This window comes from Suricata suricatta, chromosome 5 (genome assembly GCF_006229205.1).
Source record: "Suricata suricatta isolate VVHF042 chromosome 5, meerkat_22Aug2017_6uvM2_HiC, whole genome shotgun sequence".
Taxonomy (NCBI): Eukaryota; Metazoa; Chordata; class Mammalia; order Carnivora; family Herpestidae; genus Suricata; species Suricata suricatta.
Window position 1 is genome coordinate 154,266,307 of NC_043704.1, and position 23,056 is coordinate 154,289,362.

The 23,056-nt window shown below is 46.8% G+C and overlaps 1 protein-coding gene across 7 annotated transcripts in view; it reads right to left on the reverse strand.

The window, feature by feature from the left end:
* The window catches only part of GOLGA4 (golgin A4), a 108,600-nt gene that overhangs the window by 57,607 nt on the left and 27,937 nt on the right, over positions 1–23,056 (reverse strand). For 5 of the 7 annotated variants that reach the window (XM_029940577.1, XM_029940573.1, XM_029940571.1 and 2 more), the window contains 8 exons: positions 21,879–21,944; positions 13,610–13,924; positions 11,442–11,489; positions 9,825–9,881; positions 3,637–3,735; positions 2,797–2,914; positions 1,346–1,533; positions 963–1,046 (listed from right to left, as the gene is read on the reverse strand). In XM_029940577.1, the coding sequence (XP_029796437.1) occupies positions 963–1,046; positions 1,346–1,533; positions 2,797–2,914; positions 3,637–3,735; positions 9,825–9,881; positions 11,442–11,489; positions 13,610–13,924; positions 21,879–21,944 (975 nt within the window). The remainder of the gene's footprint in view (positions 1–962; positions 1,047–1,345; positions 1,534–2,796; positions 2,915–3,636; positions 3,736–9,824; positions 9,882–11,441; positions 11,490–13,609; positions 13,925–21,878; positions 21,945–23,056) is intronic. The other 2 variants (XM_029940578.1, XM_029940574.1) reach the window with 1 other exon arrangement.

Here is a 23,056-nt window from a genome sequence, read left to right on the forward strand (position 1 = left end):
ACATTTTTGTAAAAATAAAGAGTCCTGTGTTTTAAAAATACGTCAAAATACTTAAGAAGAAACGATGCCATTTCTCGGGTTTGCTCCACAACAAAGTAAACTGCGGGTCGGGGAGAACAAGGTCTGCCCATGTGCAGACGAAACAAGACCAGTCCTGGGTGCTGACTGCCGAGACTGGGTGGTGGGCGCCCTTTCCTAAGGTGGGCCTTCCTGACGTGTGCAGAGCAGAGCCTGGCAAACGACCCCAGAGAGTGAACAGACTGCTAATACGGTTCACAAGTAAACGGCTCCGACATGTTCTTAATTGCCCGGCCACTTAAAATACCACGGCCGTAAAGCAGCCCGTTCAGGAAAATGGTGGACAACCGGACCAACTGGGAGCTGCTCCAGAAACAGAGCCCAGGAACTCGGGGCTGCAGGACTCGGGCGGAACACATCCACCGGGGACGTTCGGTGGTTTCCGCTACTGCTGCCGCTGCTCCAGCTCGACGCGGCCAGCCTCGCCTGTGCGCCCGAAACTCTGTCCGCAGAAACTCCTGTTTATACTCATATACGCACCACCACTTCTTTACTTGAGGCAGTTTATCTGAGAGATTAATCTGTTTCCATTACATATGAAGACAATACTTAATATCATTCATTTTTAGTAACGTGTTACCTGTAAAAAATTCAACTTTTCTCTGAAAAGTACTTAGGCACTATAAATAGATTTATTTGGCAGTAGTTACGCTAATCTATATATCTAAATGCTTACTAGAGTCAAAAAAACCACAGAGAATCAGCTTCACATGATATAAAACTAGTGCTAAGAGTGATTTAAATTTCAAAATCACAACAGAAGGGTTTTTCATGGAAGCGGCTGTAAGAACATGGGAAAGCATACACCTGAATGCTTCTAGCTGCTTCTGAAGCGATCCTGGGGCCCGCTGACAATCCCAGTATCGTAAGGTTTATTGCTTTACCTTATCTTGTTCAAGCTGTTCAATTAAGTTCTTTGCATCACGCAACTGAGTGATAAGTTTAGTCTTCTCAGCCATATGAAGCTCCTAAAAAAATTTTAAAAATTCATTTCCATCTCTACGAAAGCTTCTCCTCATATGAAACTCTAAACATTGTGTCTACTTTTATCTGATCTGAACTCCTGCCAGTCCAGCAAGAGCGATGGGACACAGGACACCGTGCGGGGCGGGGACCCCGAGTCCCGGGGCACCTGGCCGTCCGCGTCCGCCCCGGCCGGCTACGGAAGGAGGCGAAGGCTGCGCAGAAGAGGGAGCCGCAGGGCCGCGCTGGGGCCCGGGGTCTAGCTTCCCAGGGTCACGTGGGGCCAACGCATTTGCGCCCTTACCTTCATCTTCTCCAGCTCTTGGAGCCTCTCCTCCAGCTGCTCCTGCAGGGCCTCCTTCTCGCTGGTCAGCAGCGCGCACTGCTCCTTGTGGGACTGGATCGTGGCCTTGCAGCGCTGCAGGAGGTTCTCCTGCCGCTTGACGCGCTGCTGCAGGACGTCCAGGGTTTTCGCGGCAGCTCCGTCTGCGGCTACCAACAAAGCAGCACGGGCAAGGGCCGTCAGTCAGCCAGGGCCGGAGGGCGCTCCGGGGACTGGGCTCTGTCAGCACGCGGGGGGTCCGGAGGGGAGGGTCCCGCCCTCCCGGCCTCTGCCCGTCACTCTTTGTGTGACCGCACCCGAAGCAGCTAGCGGGCAAGCCCCTTGCCTGAGGTACAACCCCGCCCCAAAGGGCACCAAGCACCTGGGAGTTGGCTAACTTACCAGAGCCCTTTCTAGAGGATCACCTTTTGTTATTCAAAAGTACCTCTGTGTCCTCGCTCCCCTCCCAGAAGGATTAATAAAATATTTTCTAATGTATTCTGATCTGTTCCTGATAGGAGTTCTGGCAAGTGAAGCTTTCTACACTCTCCATACGCTTATGGGTGAAGTTTTCATGCCCACGGGGGATTTCAGGGCCCTTTACAGGCTGGGGGCTCACACACAGCGGTTCAGCACCTCACCCTGGGCCTGCCTGGACTAAAAGTTTATCATAAACATCTTTGAGAGAAAGAGCTAGTAAATAAAAGTGGGGATTTTTATGTATCGTCAAGTCTCCAAAAGAGTGTGGAGAGTAATAACTGGATTCTGAGACAAAATTTACTATTTCTTCTTCTTTTTTTAATGTTTGTTTATTTTTGAGAGAGAGAGAGAGAGAGAGAGAAAGAGAGAGAGACAGCATGAGCGGCGAAGGGGCAGAGAGAGAGGGAGACACAGCATCTGAAGCAGGCGCCAGGCTCGGAGCTGTCAGCACAGCTGAACTGGGGAGTCAGGACCTGAGCTGGACGCTTTAACCAACAGAGCCACCCAGGCGCCCCTAGTCCTTCTTTTCTAATTAAAAACAAATACAGATATCTTTGAACACAGAAGTATTTGAGCGGTATTACTAAAACAATGAAATAGCCAAACACTGACAGTAACAAAGTCATTAAACAGGCTGATCTGCTTGTATGAAATCTAGCTACTCCTATCAGTAAGAAGTGTGACATCACGAACTCTAGTCTATGTGCTGCCGAAGTAAGCGCTGTAATGAACTTTAATTACAACACAACGTGCTGCTGCCCACACACTTCCAAGTCTTAGAACAACTGCTCAGGTACATTCCCCCGAGCGACGACGAGGAACCGAAATGACCAACACTCCACGTCTTTCTGGCACACGGAGGAGGAGGCTTCCACCGGGGCCCGCTCCGCGCCCGGACACCCTCGGCTGCCTCCTCGGGTTGGAAGCGGACTTCCTGACAAGGGGACGCTCACCTGCTGGCTCTGGGTCAGCCCCCGAGTCCGCCGGAGGGAGCGGCCTCGGGAAGTCCGCACTGGGCGCTAAGTCCGCACCCGTCGGGCCGTTCCGCAGCCGCTGTTTCAGCAGAGAGACCTAACAAAAGATTCGTACAGTAGAAAAAGAAAGATAAATGACGCGGTTTCTTGAAAAGAGAGAGGCGACAGAGGAAAGGAGATTCTTTTTCTCCGTAATGGGGGGGGGAAATCAAAGTAAAATGTTTACTCTTAAGTGCAGTTGATTTTTTTATTTGCTATATTCAATGATATCATAGTTAGCCAAAAGACACAATAAACTTAAAAATTATACTGAAAAAGAAAACTGAGGAAAAGCAAGAGTTCTAAAAATAGGCCAGGGGTGCCTGGGTGGGAGCTTCCAACTTCAGCTGAGGTCGTGAGTTCGAGACCCACATGGGCTCACTCAGAGCCCACTTTGGATTGTGTCCTCGCTCTGTGCCCCTCCCCCACTCATTCATCTTCTCTCTTGCGCACGCGCGCTCTCTCTCTCAAAATCTAAAAAAAAAAAAAACAGGTGATTTTGGGGCACCTGGGGCACCTGGACAGCTCCGTGGGTTAAGGGTCTGATGATTTCAGCTCAGGTCCTGGTCTCACGGTCCTGGGATGGAGCCCTCTGTCAGGCTCTGTGCTGAGCAGGGAGCCTGCTTGGGATTCTCTCTCCCACTGCCCCGCCCCGCTCATGCTCGCTCGCTTGCTCTCTCAAAAAAAAAAAAAGGCCATTTTGTAAATCTAGAACCTCAAAAAAAAAACTTAATTTTTCTTTATCCAAAAACTACACATTTTTTCTTTTTAATCTTTTACCTGCGTCTGAAGAACACTGATATACTGATCTTTTTCCTCTAAAGATGCGTCAAACTCCTCCTGGAGATGCTTTTTTGCTTGCTGATCCATTTGCAGCTCCTAAAACACAAAGAGTTTTATAAGTAGTTTTCAGTAAAAAACAAAAAAATACAAATTTGAAGTTTTCAAAGTTTAAAAGCAGAATCAATCCAGATGTGCACTTCTCTTACAGTAGGGTATCAGCGGCAATAATTAGAGAAGGATCCGCACGTAAAACATCAGTACATATCCCAGCAGATAAGTTTCTTCCTCACAAAACATGAAGGTCCAAAAAGAGAGTGTAGTTTTAGGGTTGGAATGATGGCTCTATGATGATGCTCATGTGGAGAGGGTAAACAATTACTCAAGATAAAAAATCGTTCTCCGACTTTAAGACGTCTTACTCCTCGCGCGATCTTAATGCATGTGATCTAAATCTGCACTGTTTTCTCCCAAACAGATAGCCAACACACCCTCCCTCCTCCCATAACACAAAAGCAAGGGACAAAGTCAGAAGCCTTCTCTTCTGTAAAACGAAAAGGTTGAACTAGTTAATTACCAAACGGAAAAATTTCAAGTTCCTGAAGTTACTTCTTTCGGTCATTAGCAAGCCTTCCTGACTAAACCCAATGATTCCAGCTCTCTGTTACCGCGGTCACCAGTAACTCCCTCCGCACCTGAGGCACCTGCTCTCCGTCTACACCCTGGGCCCTTACTTTGCTCCGCCCACCCACAGACCCTTGGCATCCGCCCCGGGCTCAGCCCTGCGCCTTCGCGGCTGCTCTCTTCCACTCACTCCATGAGAACGCTGCGACGACGGTCTGGAACCTGCGGAACATCCCACCAAAACCCGCCTATTTTCTAGGAATCCCACTCTTCCAATTCCCTGAGCACAGAACAGTCACGGTCACATTTCACCTTCTGCGCCCATCCCTGCACATAAACAAAGGCTTTTACTGCTTTTACACTGTTTGAGGCGTGTCGTTTCCTACATCCATAACCAGAGTCCAGATCCTCATCGTTTCAATGACGAATTTCCTCAAGAAAGAAGTCTGACCTCACGTCTTCCTCTGATTTAATCCACCCCTGGCACCCACACCTGCTAGAAACTTTTCCTCAAACAGTACTTTCAAGGACTTAAGCAACGCAATGTTTATGAAACTACGTTGTATAAAACTACTGATAAAACTCTTGATGTTTCGCAACGTTTCAAACTCACTCCTTCTCGAACCCTGAAGCCCCAGCCGTCCTCTACTCGCCCCGACACCCACACCGCCCCCGGGACCCACAGGCAGTGGGAGCGCCCGCCCGACGCCCCCACGGCGGCGGTCTCCAAACGCCAGTCTCTGAGCCAGGACACGCCCACGACACAGTCCCCACTGATCACGGTGAGGTGACAAACAGAAAGCCAATGTAGAGAGTTTTTCTTTCATTTAAACAACTGTTTTACTCTGAGAATATGTCCTTCCTAATCTTTTCTGTTGTTAAAAAAAAAAAACAACGTTTCAGGGCCCCTGGCTCAGTGGGAAGAGCAGGCAACCGTTGACCCCAGGTCACGACACAGGTGTGGAAATTACTTACAAATCTTTAAAAAATCTTTCTTTCATGAAATAATGACAAAAAAGAATCTGGTTCCTTATTCTCAATATGCTACTTGAAAAAATAAAAGTGTGCAACTCGATGATAATTCTCCTTCCCCCATATCTGGAAGGAACCAGAAGGTAACCTTTCAGTCCGTGGAAGCCAGTGAGTCCGGAAAGCACTGCCCTCCATGACTCTGCACAGGCCAATTCTTTATGGTCCTTTGCTTCCCTTAAAATTCATTTCTTCCAAATAATGTTCTACATCCTACCATACTAGATCCTGCTATGCGCCATCTCTAACAGTCAGCAAAAACTCCTCATTTTTTTTTTGGAGAGACAGAGAGCACATGTGCACAGAGGGGAGAGGGAGAAAGAGAACCTTAAGGAGGCTTCACAGTCAGTGCAGAGCCTGACACAGGGCTCAATCCCACAACTATGAGATCATGACCTGAGATGAAATCAAGAGTCAGACGCTTAACCAACTGAGCCGCCAGGCGTCCCAAAATTCTTCAACAGACACGATGATCTTCAGGTTTTAAATGTTTTCATCTCTCCGTCTAGATAAGAAGTCTCTGGATGCAACAGCAGCATCTTTTAGTCATACACTCCGCTTCTCCCCCGTCACCTTACCCTATGCTACTGATAAGTACTCCATAAACAATACAGACTACAGTTACAAAACACTTAAGAACTGTCTACTTATATCCTGGTAACAGCCCACAGGCTGACTAGCCATTTGTCCGATACTTCCACGACAGGGATCTTGCTAGCTCTAGAACTGGACCCTAGAATCTGGGGTCGTTTCCTACTGTAAAACTTTCTTCTGGAGCTCCTGGGGGGCTCAGTTCGTGAAGTGTCCGACTCTGGCTCAGGTCATGATCTCACAGCTGGTGAGGTCGAGCCCCGTGTCGGGCTCTGTGCTGACAGCTCAGAGCCTGGAGCCAGCTTCAGATTCTGTGTCTCCCTCTCTCTCTGACCCTCCCTGACTTGTCCTCTGTCTCTCTCTCTCTCGCTCTCTCTCAAAAACAAATAAACATTAAAAAAAATTTTGTTTTGATTAGATCTTCAGGGTATATCTATATGATTTAATCTTTTTAGCACAATAATAATAAATGGCTCCATAATATTACTAAATATAACAAACTAATTCAATAATGTTCCTATTGTTGGCCATTTGGACGGTTTCCAAATTTTGGCAAATCTTGAAATTAACATTTTTATGCATATGATCTGCAAGGTCTTTCTAATTATATCCTTAGAAAACCCAACGAGGAAAATATATCAAGTACATTAACTATTTCACTATTTTTTATCTCTGCCCTGTTACCCATTATGTTCAGATGTGATTTCAAGGTGCAAAAAATGAACCTTCTTCCCTAAAGGTAGCTAATAATGAACCGTATCTGGGTGAGCCTGGAAAACGTTCATGCCACGCACAGCCCGAAGGACAGAGAAAGGAGCAAATACTAAGACGGTGTATTCATTTATTCCCCATTTACCTGGCCTTAAAAGGGATTCAGACCCCTATCATGTACGGATGAGCTCCTAATTTTCATGGTTTTATTACCTTTCTCGTAATACAATATTCCTATTTAATATCTGTTGATAAGATTCAAGATCAGGCAAAGGAAATTACATGCTAACTGTTGGGAATGGTTTTGCTTACCTTTTTCCTTCTTTATCTGATTCATTAACAAATACCTAATATGCTAGAAATCCACATAAGACAGATACTCTAAGAAATATTAGGAGAGATCTTCAGGGATTCTCCTCATGTGCATATTCATAACAACATGAGGAAGAAATAAAATACTAAGTAAGCAATGTTTTCTGGCTATCTTTTTTTATTATTGCCCACAGTATTTGTTAGCTGTTTATTTATCAAGAGAAACTATCCCATAACCGAGTATTGATGTGCCATAACCGAGAAACACAGCTCAGTGACAAATTTCCACGAAACTCAACCCAAAGAAATCCCTTACATTCCAAAATCATTTTACACCCGGAAAGACACCAGCCTCTTGATCTCCTCAAAATCTCCCATGGAATCATAAACCTCTAGAGAAGTCTGCATACGCCTTTCTTGGCGCAGCCACAGAAAACCTGCGGAAGGCGACCACCCGGAGGCCGCAGGGCCCGGGGCGAAAGCGCGGACGGCCCCCACGGCGCTGGGGTCTTCCCAGTGCTGGCCTCAAACCCGACTTCCTTCCTGATGCCCCGGCCATCTGCGTGTACCAACCACCTGGTCTAAATCAACAAAGTACCAATAGACCTGTGTGTCACTTCTCTTCAGACTTTAATTCCTAAGAAGCAAAACATTTTATGACTTATACCACTTTGAAGGTTTAATTAAATACTTATCAAGATTTTACGGATTATACTATTTAGTTGAAGGGAATTCTTTGTCCTTTGAGAACAAAATTTAAAATACCCAGACTCACTTATCCATTTAGTATTTATATATAAATTACTGAATAAATCTTTATGTAACTGGAACCAGGGTTATAGTCAGAAATAGATCTTAGCTGCTAAAAAACCTAGTATAGCTATTTACCAAACAGGATTTACTATACGGCCCCTAGACCCCGTGTTCCTGCTCTTTTCCCTCGGCCCAGCTGCCCCCTGGCCGCTTCACTGACGACAGTCTTGACCACAGGCAGTGTGGGGGGCAGAATATGGCCCCACAGACGCCAAGCCCTGACTCCTGAACCTGGAATGGATCAGGAGAAGGACGCAGGTGGGATTAAGAGCTCTGAAATACGGAGATTACCCTGGATTATGTGGGCGGGCCCAACGTGATCACACGGGTCCCTAGAACCAGAACCTTTCCCGGCTGCATTCAGAGACAAGGGGAGAAGCGCCTCTGGTGGAACGGGCAGCGATGCAACACTGGCTGCTCTGAACACGGAGGCGGGGGCTCTGCGACGTCCAGGGGCCGAAGGATGCGGCGGCCTCAGCAGCTGGGGACGGCAGAGACACCGACTGCCCCCGAGAGCGTCATGAAGGACAGCCCGACCAACACCCTGAGTCTAGCCTGGTGAGACGCGTGTCAACGTTCTGAGATTCGGGTTGTCTTGAGCCACTAGGGTTGTGGAATCTGTTGCAGCAGCAATAAAAACCTAATACAAGTAGGCAGATACTAGAAATAACTAAAATGTGTCAACCTGTGGCTCTGACAAGTATTTCCTAAGAGCATTTTTATTTTCACGAGGACTAAAAGGGAAAGAATACATATGTAATGGCTTATGATATAATAGTATAGATATGGAAAAGATTTTTAAATGGTGGAAAAAATGGAATAGTATATAAAATTTTATTTAGCTAATTTCATTCATCATAAGTGATGGTGGTAGTATTAGTCTTGTTATCCTAAGACTGCTGTGTTTATAATGCTGGAGTAAGGCCAGTAAGTGATTTTGGGTCTTTTAATTTATCATCAGGTTCTTCCACAGATGAAGAATAAGGAAAAGAAAGGAATGTCGGGGGATGTGTAGATTAAGGGGGTTTGTAAGATACGTCAAAACAACTGTCACACAGGCAAGGCCGTGTGCCTGGAGGTGCGCACTCAGGAGCTAAGCCTCAGACTCCACGCCGCCAAGGCAGTACAGCGGAAGTCAGCAGTCACTTTTGGAGAAAGGGACGGGACTGTGACTGGGCTGGGGGACCAGGGACATTCTACTCCTTGACCTTGGTGGTGGTTATAATGTGTTCACCATACGCACACACGCCATATATTTTGTGCATGATTTTCTGTATTTGTTATACTTTATAGTTAAAATATTCAAACATTTTACCGTAGGTGACACGGCAGCGATGCAGACTCCTGTCCTCTAACCAATATAACTCAGTAATGCCCGTCCTCCTCAAGACAGGCCAGGAGCAGGAGCGAGTATAAAGTGTGATTCCAAGTGGTAAATATTCACCTGGATTCTAGTACTTCATTGTGAAAGTTACCCCCCAAAATTATAATGAACTTAATTAAAAAAAAAGAGATGAACATAATATTTATTTAACTTTACCAAGATTATTGGTTGGGGAGAATCAAAAAGAAGGCTGAATACCTAACAGAGGAGACAGGATAGTCGTGGGAGTCGCCACGGGCTGGTCAAGCTGGCAAATGATACTCTTCTGTTAAACATGATATTCTTTCTTTCTTAAGTTTATTTATTGTGAGAGAGGGTATGTGTATGTGTGCGCACCTGCACAGGAGAGAGACAGAGAGAGGGAGAGAGAGAGTCTCACGCAGGCTCCTCACTGTCAGCACAGAGCCTGCCTGGCTGGAGCTCCAGCCCGTGAACCGTGAGATCCCGACCGAAGCCAAAACCAGGAGTCGGATGCTTAACCAACTGAGCCACCTAGGTGCCCTGATAAGACATTCTCATGTCATTAATTCCACAAACAGTATATATATTAGGGAATCCACACAAATAGAAACTGTAAGAACCGATCCCTGATCTCATAGGTTGGGCTGTTTAATTTTCACTGTAGCTAATGAAGTGTATGTGAAACTCTCCCAACAAGTACAAGAGTTCTGACAAATATAAAGATTTAATTACTATTCTCAAAGTACTAATCACTACAACTTACCTCTCTTAGCTCTCCAATTCTCCGAAGTGCTTTATCCTGACTCTGACTTAATATACCCTTTAATTTAAAAAGAAAAAAAGGTTGATTCAAACAACTGCATGGCATACTAATGAAAAGCAAGTAGAAAAAGAGTGCAAATTATTGAACTTTAACATCCTTTACGTTGGGACTATGCAACCACAGCTCTCTACCGCCACTTAGTGGCAGAATTACATACATCTAGAAATAAAAATCCACAGACCATTCACAGATACACAAACAAGGTACCCCCAGACTGTAGGAATAAGATGAATTTTTGAGTATGAATTTATGAAATATCAATAATACAATGGATTAAATCAGAGCTACTCCTCATTTCAAAAGACCCCATGTTCAAGAAAACATTAAAAACTCTGTAATAAACTGATTTCCACATTTGTTAATGACAATGAGAACACTGAATCAGCAATAAATAACTGGTATTATCATTCTGATTATACTCCAGATCAAAGCCAGAAAATTTAATGTTGTACTTAATGGAGATTATTATTTATGGCAGATTAAGTATTTTGCAGTGCTGTGCACGGGGAAAGTAATTAGTGTACTTAGAGGGGACACAATGCTGAAGTGTTAATAACTTTTACTGTAAAAAATAAGACTATATTTTTTTGTGCATGACTTTCTGTGTCTGTTATATTTTACTGTTAGAAGATGTTAAAACGTTTCTCACGAGCAGGGAGAAAACACGCTAACCCCCTAACAAGAATAAGCCAATACTCCCCATCCTTCTCCAGACAGGACAGAAGCAGCAATTAATGCAGCAGGATTCCAAATGATAAATATTACATACTGCATCACAGCAAACCGAGGGCGCCGTGTGCAGTGGGGTGGACGCTTCCCCTGAGCTCTGACCGTGAGCCGCCAGCGGGGACACCGGGCGGGAAATGTCCAGCCCCAGAACAGGGGGCACAGTGGGGCTGAGGTGGGTCACCCGGAAGAGCTTCCTCTCTCCACATACTTAGCCAAGGGCTTTACAAGCAGCCGCCTCAGACAAAAACAGAGAAGACGCTTGTGTGTGGACCCTGACATCACGGTACGGAGCAGAGATGCCTGCAGACACGTCAGAAGTAGAAGGGAAGGTCTAGGATGTCTCCACTAAAACAGAGGTGCGGCCTGCAAACTGAGATCCTGGAGAGCATGCTGGAAAGAGGCGGACATGCCTGAAGTCTGAACCTCTTAAACACTGCAGGGGATCCAAAATTCAAAGAAGCCCATCCCTACCAGAGGGAACACCTCTGGAATTTCTCATTCGCTCCCTTTATTAGAACAACGGGGCGCCTCGGTGGCTCAGTTGGTGAAGCATCCAACTCCTGGTTTCAGCTCAGGTCATGATCTCACAGTCTGGGAGTCCGAACCCTGGAGAAGGATTCTCTCCCTCTCTCTGCCCCTCCCCTGCTTGTGTCCTTTCTCTCTCAAAATAAATAAATAAACTTAAAAAAAAAAAAGTCCAGTAGTAAAATAAATAAATACTTGGATCACATGGGGAACTACTAAAAGTGGGGGTCAGAACTATCTTACCGTAAGACTCTAATTTTTAAATACTGCATGAAACAATATCACAGGCAAGCTATCACTTACTTGGAGCTTCTTCTTCTCTCTCTGAAGAGTCTGATAAGCTGTAACAAGCTAGAATACAGAAAAAGTCACCAATATTGTCAGTCATTCCTTAATAAATGAATCTTTTAAAGACTGCTAAAGCATCGATCTTTATGAAAGTCAAAAATACACGAGTCAGAAGAATTCTTTTATAGATAATTCAACCTAAGTAGATGCATATAATGCACAGTCAAAAGTAACAAAGGAGATGTATTTCTAAAAAATAAAACATAACTTGACTCTATGAAGATATTAAACCTGCACTTGATTTCACCTCAGGCACACACACCTTTAACTTTGAGTACCTGCTCAAGAACAGGGCAGAGATCAGGGCCAACTTGCCTAAAGGCCTGAGGCTGCCCACACAGGAGCCTCGGGCCCTCAGCGACAGCAGCCCTGGGAGCCGGCCAGGAAGAGAAACTCTTGGGTCCCACCCCAAACTAACTGAACTGGGGGTGGGGGGAGGTATGTGTGCTTATTCAGCAAGCTCCCCAGGTGCGTTTTTGCTTCAGGCTACTATAGACCACGTAATTCTTCTCTACCAGTCTGATTATAGGAAATGGGACTATGGCTGGGTAAAAATCTGAAGAAAGGGATTCATGACCAATAGATCAAAACTGGTAATTTAGGTCCTAAAGAGATGTTTAACCATTTAACCTAACTAAATAGGATATTTAAACAGTCTAGCACAACCTGAGGAAATTACAGACAAGCCAATCTTTTAAACCTATAGATTACAAAGCACCATTCATCTGAAGAATAAGCACATGGCTCCAATGAATGATCTGGACCCTCCTTCAGAAGTACGCAGGGCTCTGAGGAGACAGGCTGCAGCTTCAGGAGGTAACACTCTCGTGTCCTGAGCCCTGCCCTGCGCCCCCAAACACCTCTACCGACGCCTTGAGTTGAGAGGCAGGCCATCGTGGAAGGTGAGTTCAGCAATAAAGAATTTAAAAAATAAAATTAAGTTAAAAGTCTATCTAAGACCACAATCATCTCCTCTTACCGCCTTAAAATAGGTATTATTACCGGATCGGAAAATGGTGGTCAACGAGCAGGGAGCAGAACAGGCAGAAGAGAAACCCAACACCTAGACGTCACTTACAGCACCACCTCACCCGGTCCCCTCCGACGGCAAGGACAGACAGACATGAAGACCATGTGCTCTCTCCATCCCTTATAAGCTGAGCGACTCTATTGGACGTGGCTCAGAAGAGTCATGAGTCAGTGATGTGAGCGCCTGACTGTAGTGCTGAGTTAACAGACTGTTAGGACAACACAACGTGCACGGTCTTGAAAGGAAAGGAAAGGAAAAAGAAAAAAAAGGAAAAAGGAAAAAGGAAAGGAAAAGAGGAAGGAAGGAAGGAAGGAAGGAAGGAAGGAAGGAAGGAAGGAAGGACGAACCAGTGAACGAGCCCAGGGGCAAATCGCTCCCGAAAGGCCTCCCCGAGGAAGAACAGTGTTACCTGCACAGGACACGGAGGCAACGGCCCAAGGGGAGGAAAAGAAAAGACACGGAGTGGGACTGCTTCCACCCTCCCCTACACACAGACAGTGCCACCTCAGGTCACCACAGACAGTGCCACCTCAGGTCACCACAGACAGTGTCACCTCAAGTCACCAGCGACAGTGCCATCCTCGAGGGGTGTAGCAGTTAAAGATTCAAAGATTCCTTTGAGGCAAAGTTTAAATGTAGGTCCCATGGGTGTGACCCAAACGTGTCTGAAAATGAGACTGCCTGAAACCCGACTAGGGTAAGCGGTGATGGGAGTCCGCCGCCAGAAGAGCTCCCTCCGGAACCACTGCAGTCAGAAGACGCACAGGGACAGGGATGTGACGAGGCGGTGTCCCCGCAGGGTTGAGGAGGGGAGGGGCTGGGGGAGAAAAGGGGCACGGGTCGTGCACACCAAAGGCTACAGACAATGATCTCCAAAATTTTACTAACGAGTCTCGCCAAAGGGATTCTCTACCCCCGCAAACCTTTAGCTGGCTAAGGCCGCAGACCGCCCACCCTTAGCACTGCTCAGCGTACATGGGGATCGATGGTCCAGCCGGCCACAAGAACAAAACCCACACAACAACAGGAACCAGAGAACGAGGGGAAATTGTTCATATTGGCAAAAAAAAAAAAAAAAAACCCGCGCTCCTACCTCGGAACATCTTCCTTTGTAGCTGTTCAGCCTCCGTTCCATCTTCCGCAAGCACTGGATCAACTGTTCTTTGTTGAGACCGTCCAGACTGGGCAGCGGGTCTTCTGGCTCACTCTCCATGTCAGAGGGCGGGTCAAAGGCGGCCGCAGAAGAGTCCTGGTCAAATCGAGTCAGGGACTCCCTGGAAGACGTTCGGACCAAAGACTCTTTGGAAGAAGATCTGAGCAGAGACTCCTTCAGCGGGCTGCGAAACAAGGACTCCATGGACGGCACCCGGAGCTGGAGCTTCTGCGCAAAAGACTGCGTGTCGCCTGGCTGCAACCGGAAGCCAACAAGGTACGTGGTCAGGACGCACATTTAGACTTCTGGTGTTCCTCCTCACCACCAATAGTGTGCTAAAGCTCCAACAAGTTCAGTCTACACTCCCGACAGTCTACGTAATACACTGTTTTCTGAAAAGCATGAGGCCCCTGGTTATTTATGAAAAAGCTGGGGCACAGGTGCCAGGTCCGTCACCGAGCAGTGGAACGACCTTCACTGAGTCACGTCCCTTCAGCGTGCACGCCTGCAAGGACAGAGGACGCCACCCTCTCCCCGCTGGCCTCGCAGGTGTGCCGCGAGCACGTGAACACGCGGCCAGAAGGCCCGGGAAGCGGGGCTCTCGGGGCGCGTGCCCAGCGCCTAAAGTGGGGTGAGCGGTGTGCGGGGGGTGGCTAAAACCAAGTGGGCTTTGCCCGGAGTCTCCCCGGAGGGGCTGCTCCGGACTGCCCTCCTTCACAAGAGGGGAGGGCGGGGGGGGGGGGGGACACGTAGCGAGCCCACTTTGTTCCCCGCGAGAGGGCCAGGCAGGGCTGGCCGGTGCCATGAGCTCATGGACGGATGAGAAAAGCCCCGGCCGGAACCCCCGCATGGGTCAGTAAGTCTGAAGTCGCAGACGGTAATAAGCAAGAGCCGCTCTCCGAATTTGAATAATGTACTGATTTGAAGGACAACAATGAAAAATAATGTAATTCAGCAAACTGCTCTCACCTGTGCCTTTCTGTTCAGGGGACAGTAGTCAGCATTTCACAGGGATTCCTAGGGACTCATTCTCACCGGTGTGCCCCAGGGTCACCTCTCAGCGAGGCCGGGAATGAATGCTCAGGGAAGACTGAGGCCCGTGTGGGCAAAAGTTACAGGAAGACAAAAGTACTCTCTTCAGTATACAATCTTAGAAAAGGGAGTCAGGAACACGTTGCGCAGGGATGCTAGGACCGGGTGACAGTGTGAGGCGGGGAGGGGGTGAGCACGGGAGAGCACGCTCCGCCCCCTTCCCAGGCAGGAGACTGACCTGGAAACAACCCAAACATGCCCCACTGAAGGATACATTATGTCCATTACAATATATGGAAGGAGGTTCAGACAACATTAAGTGGGAAAAAAATCAAGGTAGAAAATAACATGCATGCTGTGAACTCATTTTGATTTAAAGCAACGACAGGCACTTTCCCCTATACAGTACGAACATCTGCACAAACACAAGTTTTACCTTTATGGGGGGGCGGAGAAAGTCTTACGGGGGAGGAGGGACCCTATACTCAAAACCTTTTAAGAACTGCTTTCCTGATACTCCATGGCCCGCCACTTCTGACCTAGGCAAAAAGTGCTTTTCGCTCCGCAGGGCCAGCGAACTCCCCGAGGACAAACAAGTGACCGCTGGATCCGGCTGCCATGTGCGGGCCAGCCGGGAGCTCGCCAGCAGTGTCAAAGGCGAGTCTCTGCGGAAGCTGTTAGCCCAGTAACTGCCGCCTCACCACATCTGGAAGCGAGTGTACGAGCCTGGTGACCCCCGCCTGTGGGCGCCTGAATTCAAATCCTGGCTCCCATGCTATGTTCTACGTGACCTTGACCTAAATACTTAGCTTCACTAGTCTTCCTTCTTCCTCTGTACAACGGGGATGCCGCCGCCGCCGCCCACCTCACACGGGTGCCGAGGGGCTGAGGAGCTAACACACGCCAAGTGCTCACAGTGTCCACACGCTCAGTATACATTAATAACGATCACTGACACCAGAGAAAGGAGACTAAAATAAAAGACAAACTGACAGATAAGAACGGCATACACGAGCTTATGCGGCAGGCCCTTCTGAGGACTCAGTAGCTAAGAGCACAGGCTACGAAACCAGACGTCTTGGGCCCAAGGCCTGGCTCTGCCCCCACTGGCAACATGACCTTGGGCCCCGGGACCCAGCCTCCCGGGCCTCCGCCTCCTCACACAAGAAATGGGGTAAGAGCTGCACTCGTCACACAGGGAGGCTGTGAAGAGTAATAAACCAATGCGTGTGCAACACTTCCGAGTGTGGCCTGCTGAAGGCGCACAACAAACACTGGCCACCACCTGGTGTCCCGTCTTCCTGTCTTCTCACCAGGCCCCAGGGTTGTTCGGAGTAATGACACTCACCTTCCAAACACAAATTAAAGCCACATGAGACACCACCACACATCCGCCAGAATGGCTAAAATTAGAACTATGGAAAACACCAAGTATTGGTAAGGATATGGACTAGTCCACTTTGGAAAATTACCTGTCAGCAGTTACTAAGACTACACACATTTGGCAATTTCATTACTTGTATAGACTCAACGGAAATGTGTACGTACGGTCAGCAAAAGACAGACTAGAAAGTTGACAGCAATCTTATTCAAAACAGCCCCAGATGTGAAGCTATTGTGGATGCCATCAATAACCGGATGATTAAACTGCAGTCCGTCCACCGACAGAGTACTAGACAGCAATGCAAATGACTTACAACCTCAGTAAGACGGACGGATCTCATAAAGCACGGAGCAAACGACGACAGACGACAGAGTACGCATTTGTATTCCACTCACACGAAGCTCAAAAACAGGGAAAATTAACCTCGATGTCAGGACAGGAGTTATCCTTGGGAGTGAGACCCTGGTAGCGTCGGTTTCTTGCTTTTTTTTTTTTTTTAAATTTTTTTAAATGTTTTATTTATTTTTGATACAGAGAGAGAGCACGAGAGGGGGAGGGGCAGAGAGAGAAGGAGACACAGAACTGGAAGCAGGCTCCAGGCTCTAGGCTGGCTGTCAGCACAGAGCCCGACGCAGGGCTCGAACCCACGAACGTGAGATCTGACCTGAGCTGAAGTCGAAGGCTTAACCGACTGAGCCACCCAGGCGCCCCTTCATCTGTTTCTTGACCTGGAACACTGGCTACAAAGGTGATTTGGTTCGTAAACGTTCAGAAAGCTGCATAAGGTGCACGTCATACTTTTCTGCATACATGTGTTACACTGATATATTTCAATTAAAGGAGTTCTTCTAATTCGCTTTTCCCAGACCCTGTTTGATCCAGGAGGGGGCCAGGTGACTGAGTTCAGTCACTACGATACACTACACAGGGAAATCTATAAAATGGAACCTTCTAGGAGAGATGTTAGTTTCTTTACAAAAAGGAATACACCTTTAGTCCTTGCCCTCAGTCTTTTCTACTGTCTAGAATGAAGATGGAATTCTTGGAGGCCAACGTGCAGTTGTGGGGGGAAGGCAGCGGTAAGCTGTGGGGGACAAGCAGCTACAGGAGGCCCCGAACGACTGCTTATCATCAGGCCCTCTGATACGAGAAAATCACGCTCCCGCTGGTGCCAGCTGCTGTCAGGCTTCTGACGGCAAAGACTTTCAGAGATTGAGATTCATTTCTTAAGAAACTGATGGGGGTTAGAGAAGGAGACATGCATGAGCACAAACAATGAACACATCAGAGTGACTTCTGATTCCCTTCTCCTCCATCTGACCCCGTTTTCAAGCCGTCCTTTTTACCCCCCGAATACGACTCTTGTTCAGAGCCTTATCCTCCACAAGCTGGCACTGCAGCCCCTTTCCCTCCCCCGCCTCTCGTCTCTCACCCAACCTGTCCTGCCGCGCTGTCACCAGAACTGTCTTCCTAAGACATCACCCAGGTCACTTCATTCCAGTTCTTAAGCTGGATTCCCATTTAATATGAGGCTCAAGATCCTGAGCTTATATTCACGGTTCCCATTTCCCAAGACCCATTTCTCTCTAGACTCACCCCTCCCTGTACCAAAACCCTGAGTCCTAACAGACAACTTCCCGCCCGCCCCTTCAACAAATGCATCACCGCCTCTGTACCCGCCCATCACTGCCCTGCCTGTGAGGACCCAGAGATCCTTCCAGACTCAGCTCAGATGTCTGCTCCTCCAAGACGCCTCAGGTCTCACTCCTCAGACATAGCCTTTCTTTGCGGCCCGAGCTGTCCCCGGAGCCAGTCCCAGAGCGCTTCCTGCACTCGGACTCCGCAGCAGGTGCTCACACAGAAGTAACACCCAGCCGAGTTGTTCAGGCCCCGAAATCACCACAGTGACTAAGTCACGGGCTCTGAACCAACTCCCTGACCTGAATCTCAGCGGCACCACCTACTAGCTTCAAGGCCTCTGTTTTAATTTTCCCATCCGCAAAATAGAAATAACAAGAGTCCTGCCCAGGAGTACTGTTATGAGAATTAATGAAAACATTTAAAACAGTTAAAATAGCGTGCCACATGCAGTGCGTTCTCCTGCCATTGCGTCTGCTACACGCATGCTCTCACCCCTAAAGATGTGCACTTAGAAAACAGTCCATCTCTTTGTCTCTGCCTCCCTGCCACAGCACTTTCCATGAAGCAGGGGCTTGGTGCACATGTGTTCAGTCAGACCTTCATCTGGCAGGATGATCACGACGGTCCAACAAGAGATGTTTCGGCATTCGATGCTTGGTCACAAGGATATCCACCCACTACCTCCTTTTATGTATACGGTGTCAGTGCACGGTAACAGGAAGGAAAAGAAATAAAAACATACAGCCACAAGAAGATATCCAAAATAAAGCTCAGAGGAGTTTTATTCATAAGGGTCAAAAACTGGAAACAGCCCAGGTGTCCATTAACAGGCAAATAAACAGTTCAAAAGAACCCTACACAGCAGTAAAAAGGAACGAACTACTGATAACCACAACACGGATGAAATTCCAAAAACACCGCAGTGTGTGAAAAGCCTTCTACAAACGAGAATCCAATACACACACGACGCTACGTATATAAAGTTCTAAACAAGCAAAACTAGGGGCGCCTGGGGGACTCAGTCGGTTGAGTGTCTGATTTCGGTTCAGGTCATGAGCTCACGGTTCGTGAGTTCGAGCCCCGCGTCGGGCTCTGTGCTGATCACTCAGAGCCTGCTTCAGAGCCCGCCTGGGATTCCCTCTCTCCCTCGCTCTCTGCCCCTCCCCCACTCACACTCACGAGCACAAGCGCTCACACTCTCTCTCAAAATACATTTTTTTTAAGAAAACAATATAACTTAGCCATGTAAAAAGAGTGAAATCTTGCCATTTGTGACATGGATGGACCTAGAGGGCACTATTCTAAGTGAGAGAAGTCAAAGAAAGCCAAATGCCATATGGTTTCACTGATACGTAGAATTTAAAAAAACAAAACAAATAAAGTAATACAGATTCATAGATACAGGAAACAAACTGTTGGTTACAAGAAGGGGGAGGGGCTTGGAAAGGAAGGCAAAACAGGCGAAGAGAATCAGGAAGTGCAAGGAAGAAGTCGTAGGGGTGTGACACTCCGCACAGGGAGCTCAGGCAGTAATGGGGGTGGTTTTGTACAGTGACAGGTTCTGGTAACTGATCATGGGGACCACTCCTAAAAATTTCAAATCACTATGACATAAACCTGAAATTAATGGGTTTTATATGTCAATTACACTTCAATTTAAAAAAGTAGCTAGGGAGGTATTACCTTTCAATCAGACCCATTAACTAAAAAGCTAACTGGAGTGAACTTCCCCCGTGACCCATCACTAGAGCCGCTGGGCTGCGTGCCCTTAGGAGCACGTATGTAGTTAGACCACGCCCTAACCCTCTGAAGCTGGTCAGTTCCACAGCAAGGTCCTTTAAATTTTGATTTAACTTGTATTTTTAACTTGAGATTTAATTCTTACATTGTAGTACCTCCATTCCTCTCTCCTCAAAGTAATCAAAGTATTAATACTTTTTTAAGAAGTCAAGCACCGGACTCTGGTTAACGATATGCATGCTAACACATTACGCAGGAGGAGGCTATGGCCCGCAGCTCACTCGGGACGCAGGGGCGCCTTGGTGGCTCGGTCGGCTGAGTCTCCCACTTTGGCTGAGGTCATGATTTCATGGTTCACGAGTTCGAGCCCCAGTCAGGCTCTGTACTGACAGCTCAGAGCCTGGAGCCTGCTTCGGATTCTGTGTCTAACCTCTCTCTCTGCCCCCCCCACCCTCCTCCCGCCCTTTCTCTCTCAAAAATAAACATTAACAAAATTTAAAAATAAATAATTTTTTTAAAGTAAACATGGATTGAGCGTCAGATAGAAGAATGTATACAGATTTGTGAAAAAGCAAATAGAGTACCAACGACAGAATCTAGGTGGCAGCACGCAGATGCTCACTTTAAAGTGCTATTTCTGGGGCGCCTGGGTGGCTCAGTCGGTTGAGCCTCCAACTTCGGCTCAGGTCAGATCTCACGTTCGTGGGTTCGAGCCCCGAGTCAGGCTCTGTGCTGACCCCTAGCTCAGAGCCTGGAGCCTGCTTCCGGTTCTGTGTCTCCTTCTCTCTCTGACCCTCCCCCTCTCATGCTCTGTCTCTCTCTGTATCAAAAATAAATAAAACATTAAAAAAATTTATAAGAAAAAATAAAGTGCTATTTCTCTGTGTGCTTGAATTTTTCATAATATACTGTGTTGGAAGGGCGAAGGAGTAAATCTTACTAAATCACAGTACTGTGTGCCCAAATCGGCGGATTTACGGGTGTCCGGTCCAGGAACAAGGCGGTCACAGGGAGCCGCGCTTTATGTCATCTCTTCTTCTACCTTGGGGTCAACTCTCTGATTTTCCGCTCCAGTCAAGATGCCCAACCACAGAAGGGGGCTTCAGTCCACCCCCTTCAAGGACATACATTATTCCCAACTTGCTAACAGCCAAGAACCAATTTACCAGAAATGTGTTTAAAAATAAAGACTTCTGAGTAAAGGTATCTGCTTGTTGTAAGAATTAAATGAGGCCATATATATAAAATGTTTAACAATGGCTGACACATAGTAAATACTCAATAACTGCTACTCTATGATCTTTTAGAAAAATATTTATATATTTTTAAAGAAAGTTCCAAGCCTTCGGTGGGCTTCCTATCACCCATGTTCATCTTCACCTTAATTAAAACAAATTTCTCCTGAATGTTATAAAACTGGTTCTCATTCATCCTAGTTTTTGCATTTGTAACAGTATTTAGTCTTTCTGAACTATTCTATAAAAGAGGAAATATGCATTCTAAATACTCTTTTAAATAATATTCATTAGAGATCCCTGGATCTGTTCAGTACCATTCAGACCCGTGCGTGCCTGCTCCATGGCACGTCTAGAAGTGATGTATTTGTAGAGGACTGGTTCGTTTAACCAGGGGGCAGGCCAGGGGCTTGGACTACGCTCGGAACCGGACCAGCTCCTCCCCAAGAAGAACACGGCTCCCAGCTCAGGACCCGTCCACGGAGCGTGAGGAGCTATCCTCCGCCTCTGCGCCAGACGGGACGTCAGAATGCTTAGTCCGCGAACCGGCTGGCTCACAGGGCGGCGTGCGCCTGCGCGTGCGCTCGGGGCCCCGCCCCGGAAGCCGCTCGGCAGGGCAGACGCCAGCGCTCTCCCGGAAGTTCACCTCAGACCCACTGCGGGCACGACGCTTTCAGTCAAGTTTTTTCTTTCGTTTTTGGAAAGAATCAGAAGAATGTCACTTGTGTTGCACACCCCAAATGACTACTTAAAATCAAAGATAACACAAGTTTTCTAGCAGTAAAATACTCTGCCTTAGAGCAAACTTTAAAAGAAATCCCATTTCATCCATTCCCCCCCCACCCCGCTTCCAAATTACGTACTGTCTTTCAAGATAAACCGTCCATAATCTTTTACAACTATAAAGTCACAGTCTTTACTTTCACGAAGTTTTCTCTTTAGTGCCATTGACTTTTAAAATGAGTAACAATGTCATGTTACATAACTGGTGTATATACACATAATTTTTTAAAACTATTCCAAGAAAGCATCAACAAACTCGGATTTACCAAACATATACATCTTCTATCAAATGTTTGGACATCACTGTTTCAGCAGAAAGCCAAAGGCTAATAATACAGACTGACCAACACTCTGAAATGACTTGCTATTTTTTAAAAATAACATAGTAACAGACCTGAGGAGCGGCGGCTTCACTTCCATTAACACTGTCGGGAGGTTTTGTGGCTTGGATAGATGCATTCTAAGGAAAACAAAGAAATATTATAAAGAAAAGGAACAAACTTAAAACCGTTAAGAACAAAGGCCAAGCACCAAGACCTATTAGATACATTCATCAAACGAGATTAGTTCATTTATTAGAATGTTTTCATGCAGGGCAAAACTAGTTTGGTGAGTACTTAGAAAATTTATTTTGCTATAACAGATGTAACTAAATAGCAAAGATTAGTACGTAGAAAAATTAATTTAAGCTCATCACAGACCTCTCCCCGGGATGCTGTCCCGAGTCTTTTTCCTCCATGACAAAATTAACATCAGGGACTCAAATAGCAAAACTCACTCAAATAGACAACTATCCAGAAAACGAGGCAAAGTCAAGTGTTCCCTGTGACAAAATAATACTCAAAGGTACTTGGGCTAAGACCTGAAAAACGTCTTTGTAACAAGAAATGGAACTCCTCGTTCCTCTGAGACCAGCAGCCTAAATGAAACTGTCAGGGCAATTTTCAGAAAAACTTCTAATTAAAAGTATCTTCTTCCACACCCAGAAGCTCTTTGTTCTGTCCCCCTGCTGTGACAGATGCTCTGAACTGAGTGACATCTACTGACTCCATCCGACCGGTGCAGGTTCCGTGACCGTGAAGGAGATTCTTTGAGACTCTGCACTTTATTCTGCATTCATAACGCACTAACCAAAACGAGCGCCCGCAAAGCAGCTCGTGTAAAATCAGCTCTACGTTTTAAACGTAGCATTAGAGCAAGTCCTAGCCAGTCTGTTTCAGGAATTTGGTAGATTTTTAAGTAAGACACTTCCTGGACATGTCTACAGCTGACCAAGGAAAGGTGAAATAACTGAATATTTTTTAAATGTTTATTTATTTATTTGGGGGGGTGCAGACACAGAGGGAGAGAGAGAATCCCCCGATACAGGGTTTGATCCCTCAAACCAGGAGATCATGACCTGAGCCAAGATCAGGTGTCAGACGCCCAACCAACAGAGCCACCGAGGGACCCTAGAATATTCTGACATATAAGTGGATGGCACTCGGCTTTGCAAGTGTCCTCAAATTTCTGAACTCCCATCAGGTATTTGATACTACAAAATTGTTAATTTTAAGGTGTGATTAATGTATT